General features: G+C 40.2%; 1 protein-coding gene across 1 annotated transcript; it reads right to left on the minus strand.

The window, feature by feature from the left end:
* Positions 1-221: 221 nt before the first annotated feature.
* On the minus strand, positions 222-1,274 carry LOC122319970. The gene is made up of 2 exons (XM_043207870.1): positions 1,234-1,274; positions 222-648 (listed from the first exon to the last, which is right to left on the minus strand). Exons 1-2 carry the CDS (start codon positions 1,272-1,274, stop codon positions 222-224), a joined length of 468 nt encoding a protein of 155 aa, XP_043063805.1.
* Positions 1,275-6,572: the final 5,298 nt, after the last annotated feature.

Raw genomic sequence — 6,572 nt, forward strand, 5'->3', positions numbered from 1 at the left:
CTTTCCGTCCACCCCTGCGTGTACGGCGGTTATCCGACCCACCAGCCACCTCTGTGGCGGGCAGTTGTCCTCGGCCACGAGCACCAATTGGCCCACCCTGACGTCCGGGTACTCCTTGGTCCACTTCGAGCGAACCAGCAGGCTCCGACGATAACTCGTCGACCACTTCCGCCAGAACTCTTGCTTGAGCGAGCATACAAGCTGCCATCGACGCAAGCAACTTATTTTTCGGGCGCCTCCTCCTCCGGTGGGGCCTTCAGCGGGCCGCCGATCAGCAGGTGCGCTGGCGTCAGCGCTTGTCCATCGTTGGGGTCCTGGCTGAGTGGGCCGATTGGCCTTGAATTGAGGGTTGCCTCCACGCCAACGAGGAACGTCGTTAACTCGTCCGCGGTGAGCAAAGCGCGACCTGCCGTCCGTAGGAGTAGGCCTTTCGCAGACTTCACAGCGCCCTCCCATAGGCCTCCGAAGTGAGGAGCCCTGGGCGGTATGAATGCAAAGGAGACTCCTTCTTCGGAAGCGTAGCGTTGGACGCCGGTCAACTCTGCTTTCAGCCTCTCGCCGAACTCCTTCATGCGATTGCTCGCGCCCACGAAATTCGTGCCGTTGTCGCAGTGCACCGTCTTCGGAAGTCCTCTCCGGCCGACAAACCTTTGGAAACATGATAAAAAGGTATCAGTTGACAAGTCGCTAACAAGTTCAAGATGAACAGCTTTGGACGCAAAACACACAAATACAGCGACATAGGACTTATATGGTTGCTTCCCTCGGATCTTCAAAGTGGTCATGATTGGCCCACAAAAATCTACTCCACACACTGTAAAGGGACGAGCTGATCTTAGTCTATCAGCAGGCAACTGCCCCATGATTTGTGAAAGCAGCTTCGGTTTGTATCGAAAGCAGTGCAAACATTGGCGAACAACTTTTTTACATATCTCCCGAGCATTAACCACCCATATCCGCTCATTGAGAAGACTGCCTAAGGCTTGCGCGCCGACATGGAAATTCCTTCTGTGCAAATGTTCAACGTAATTCTTTAAGAACTGCGACTGTTTGCTGAGTAAGCACGGAAATTTCGCGTCAAATGGAATATCGGCTTGCAACATTCGCCCGCCGACTCTCACCAAGCTAAATGTCAACTTTTCTAGCTTGACTTCTTGCAAAAACGGGCACAACTTCTGCAAATTTGGCGCGAGTAATGACTTCTTGCGAATTTTATCAATGACTTCTGCATACTCGAAGTCCTGCACAACCTGAATAATTTTGTCAAATGCCATTTTTAGCTCAGCTGCTGTGAGCAGTATATTCGCCTCACGAGCCGCTTTTCGACATCCTCTTATAAAACGAAGTACATATCCAATGACCCTTACTGTCTTAATGCATGACGACTGTTTTTCTATGTATTCTAAAAGATCACTTTGCATGCGTGGTTCTGCACAGACAAGAGCTGATTTTCTAATTTCCAACTCTTGCATACCTTGCGATAGTTCAAAATGACTATTAATAGGCCATTTATCTTCTGGTTCAGTTAAAAATGTTGGACCGTTGAACCACATAAGATCCTTGAGTTCCTCGACTGATGCTCCTCTCGATACAATGTCTGCCGGATTTTGCTTTGTCGGAACATGACGCCAAATTGAGCCTTTGCTCCAATCCTGAATCTCAGCTATTCGGTTTCCTACGAAAACTGATAAACTCGACGGATGAGTCTTCACCCAATGAAGGACTATTTCCGAATCCGACCAGAACGTTACTTTTTCAATTGGGCTTGATACTATAGGCCTGATTTTATTTAACAGATCAGTTGCAACATGAGCCGCACAAAGTTCAAGACGGGGAAGTGACCTTGTTTTTAAAGGGGCTACCTTGGATTTTGCCGTTAACAACATGGCTTTAATTCCATCAGCTGTGCTTGTACAAACATATATACAAGCACCATAAGCTTTAATTGAGGCATCGGCGAATACGTGCAGTTGAATTGGTTGAGATAGTGAAGTTTTTAAATATCTGGGAATCCTTAACTGATGGAGGTGCAACAAATTAACTTTAAATTCCTCCCAGCTTGTATGTAACCTCAGTGGTACCGACTCATCCCAATCTAACTTTTCCATCCATAGCTCCTGCAGTAGAATTTTAACTCTTGTCACTAAGGGACATAGAAGACCAAGGGGATCAAATAACCTAGCTGACACAGACAAAATATTGCGTTTTTTAGCACGAAGATCTTGAAATGAATCCTCTAACTGGAAATGAAATTCATCTTCTTTGGGAAACCATCTTATTCCTAAAGTTTTTGTTGGATCCGATTCGGCTACTGCCAACGACTTGTCTGTGCTCTCGGAAGTACAAAGCTCCGCACAATTGGAATACCATTTGGCGAGCTTCATCCCGGCCCCATGCAGGATTGATATTACATCCCGTTGTATCGTTTTTAAATCCTGTATACTTCCAGCACCAGTTAACAAGTCGTCGACATAGAAATCCTTCTGAATCACTGCTGCTGCTGCTGGGTTAGACGACCTTTGCATCTCAGCTAGCCGCATCAAACATCTTATGGCCAAAAATGGTGCAGACGCGGTTCCATAAGTAACCGTGTTGAGGCGACACATTTGCAATGGCTCAGAAGGACTTCTTCTCCACACTATGAGCTGGTAAATCCGGTCATCTTCATGTATGCTTATTTGGCGATACATCTTCGTAATGTCCGCAGTTAATGCGTATTTATGGAAGCGAAATCGCAACAAAGTGGAAAACAGCTCCTCTTGAATGGTTGGGCCTACCATCAATATGTCATTTAACGCAACTTGTGTAGTTGTACGACATGAAGCATCAAAGACAACTCTAAGCTTAGTAGTTGTACTTTGAGGGCGCACTACACACTGATGCGGAATGAAATAGTGTGGAGGAGTCGGGACCCCATAATCAATTGGTGACATATGCCCCAAAGCGAGATATTCCTCCATAAAATCAATATACATTTTCTTTAAATTCGAGTCTCGTAATAATCTTCGTTCCAACGAAAGGAATCTACGTTTGGCAACTTCAAATGAGGATCCTAAGGAACTAGGTTCTTTTTTAAATGGAAGTTTAACTTCAAATCTTCCATCTGACAAAATTTGGACATTTTCAATAAAAGATTTCTCACACATTTGTTGTTCCTCTGTGTAACGTGCTTGGCAATTTCTTAAAGGCATCTCTTCTAAATCCCAAAACTTTTGTAGTGTGTCGTTTATGCTACTTAAACTTTCTTCCTGACATTTAAAACTGTTAAAAATTGGCCCAACTGGTGTTTTGGGACACCGATATCGTCCAGACACCTAACAAGGTGTCCTAACAAGGTTTTTTGCAGTGTGGGATGCTCAGGGCTTTTCTTAATTTGTCCAACTGCCATTAACTCGAAAAACGATTCTGCTCCTATTAGCATGTCTACCCTTTGTGGCTTATAGAACTGCGGGTCTGCCAAGTTAATATTTGATGGTATATCCCAGCCCTGAATTTCAATTGCTTGATTTGGCTGATATCCTGAAATTGTTTTGAGTATGCAGAAATTTGCCATGTAGTCATTGCTATTAAACCTAGATTTTATAGCTGTGTGAATGCTTTTCTTAACTTCAGTATGCTGTTGACCGATACCAAGTAAGTTCACATTCGCATCATCTTTCTTTATATGCAGGTTACTAGCGAGCTCCTCAGTCACAAAATTTATTTGCGACCCTGAATCTAGTAGGGCTCTAGCTAGAATGTATTGTCCATCTTGGCGTTTGACATGTACAACTGCAGTAGCAAGTATTACCTTATCTGGTACTGTGGCATGCATAGCATGCGAAGTAGATGAGCTTTCTTGCACTAATTGAGATGATTGCTGAGTACTTGACGATGAAAACTTATGCAATAATGCATTATGCCCTTTTCCGCATATCCTACATTTTGGAACTTTACATTTTGAAACTGTATGACCTCTTTTCAAGCAATTTATACAAAGGGGAACACTTTTTGCAAATTCAAATCGTTGCTGAACCGAAAGAGCTGCATATGGCTGGCAACCTGTTATCTCATGTTCTCCAGAATTGCAAAATTGACAACTAGAACTGCGTAAGTCTCGTTTTTCAGCAGCGCAGTTAAAAGAATGCTTAACATTTTTACTCGTGTCAGCCCTGCGGTCTTGATTTGGTTTATTTTGCTTAAACTTACTACCTTCTTCTCCAGACAACTGCTGAAATCTTCGATTTAATACCGATTGACAATCACTCCACTTAGGCAGCTTTGAGTAGTCAAGCTGTTCTTCCCATTTCGAGCGAGTCTTACCGTCAACTTTCGTCAGCACTAAGTGGATAAAAATTGCATTTGTGATGTCTTCATGATTTCCTAATGACAATAGAGAGTCATAAACCGCTGATGCTGTATCAATAAGTTCCCTCAAAGCAGCTGCGGAAGGTTGAGAGACCCGAGTTAAATCGAACAAAGTCGCGATATTATCGAAAAATATAAGGCAATCGTTATCATACACACGTTTGAGACTTTCTAAAGCTTTAGGGTAATTTTCCTCTGAAATTTGGAATGCTTTAACTGTTCCTAATGCAGCTCCAGATAAGCATGATATGAGGTGGTTAAACTTTTCGATGTCTGGTAGAGAACTATTATTGTGTACCAAAGTATTAAATAGCCCAATAAAATTTTTAAATTCGGAATATTTTCCATCGAATTTTGGAAGAGACATTTTTGGAAGTCTACAATGAGAAGGCGCTGTTGTGCTACTTTGTTCTGTGACACTGTTCGTAGCGCGTGGTAACAGCGATTTTAATTTTGCCTTCGTTATTACGCACAATTCTTCCAATTCCATCCTATAATCGTCCTCGTCATCTTTTAATTCGATTTTATTTTGAATCGTTAATGCATCTTCAACATATTTTCCTAACATTTCCAGACGACATTCGAGCTCACACTGGTCTTTTGAGATTAAGTTTTTCTCAATAGATATTTTTATGCGCGTAATGCTAGCTACTAAATTGTCTCGTCGTTTGAGCAATGATTCCAGATCATTGGACCCTGATGCTGGAGGAGCCATTTCAATATTTTCTTTTTTAAATATAGATTCAAAAAAAGCCACTTTTAATTTTTATTAACTGGACACTAAATAATTTATAATGCCTCACAAGTTATTTTCACACAATTCACCAAGTATTTTATGGGAGAGTGAATAAAAATTAACTGAGCAACTGTTCTTGGGAATTCACAAATTAAAGCTGAGGAAAGAAGAGCACTTTTCTTTATCTATACAATAAGTACCAGCTGAGGCGAAATTTATTTGAGGTACTGTAGTTAGTAAACGCCACTTTAAAATATGTATGTTAGCCACGAACAATATTTTGACTAAAGTTTGTTTGCATTAATTCGAAAAATTGTTTATTCAGCACCAAATAATTTATATGTATGTATATGTGCTTGTAATAAACGAATTTTAAATAATCAAAAAAATGTACAGAGTACCTGCAAGTTATCATGGGGTGAGATAACACTTTTTACCAGCTGCTTATCCATTTGCCAAATTATTTGTTGTTTTTAAATTATTTTTTTCCGGCCGACGCGGTTTAATTAGTTTTGTAGGATTTTAATTTGGGTTTCTAGGGTTAACTCCCGCTCTTTTTGTTCCGCTTTAAATCTACCGCTTGTCCACCGATTTCTGTATGTATGTGTGTTTGTGTGCGTTATGTATTGCACTTCACTTGTCCACTTTTTCCGTTACGTACGTATATATGTATTTATTTGCACGTCACCGTTTGCTGATTTTAATTTAACAAATATTAACTTTATTTGTTAAATACGAAATCAAAACACTGTTTTAAATTTGTTGCCACTGTTCACTTGAAATTGTTTAAATTTGGCTAAATTTGTCTCTGCTCGGGCGCCATGAAAAATTCACAATAGTTTTTGTGAGACGAATTTTTAATACTGCCAAATTTAAGAACAAATGACACGAATTCAACACGGGAAATATGACAAAGTTTATTATATGAATTTATATAGGGGAGACCGGGGGGTTTTGAGACGGGTTTTGTTTTTTGACAAAAATATAATAGAAAAGCCATTTTTCTGCCCGTACAAATTTTTAAATCATAGTTCAGTGTAATTTCACTCAGACAAGAGTATAATTAGTTGAAATTTTAGTTCGACCTTCAAGTTTTGCCTGCCTGCTCAAAAGTTGTTTTTTATGGATTTTCGCAATGTTCGGGGGTTGTGAGACACAAATTTATAAGAATGAAAATGGTTTTTTTTTTTTTATCAAAATTGTTTATTTTATTCTTTAATAAGGCATATTTTGTGGTCTACAATTTATTCAAATTGGAAAGATTTCGAGGAGATAATAGAACGGCACATAAAAATCAGATTTATAGCAGCCACAAAAACATTGACATCAATCGCAGATTTGGCAGTCTGACTATACATGGCCTTGCCATGATGACTAAAGAAAGAAAAAACGATCATCAAAAACACTGAATCCATCAAAATTATCAAAATTATCATTAAACGTTTTGGTTGTGTACAGAAACACTATATCAGGCTATTAAATACAATTT

Source organism: Drosophila ficusphila, unplaced genomic scaffold (genome assembly GCF_018152265.1).
Source record: "Drosophila ficusphila isolate 14025-0441.05 unplaced genomic scaffold, ASM1815226v1 contig_348, whole genome shotgun sequence".
In the NCBI taxonomy this organism is placed as follows: Eukaryota; Metazoa; Arthropoda; class Insecta; order Diptera; family Drosophilidae; genus Drosophila; species Drosophila ficusphila.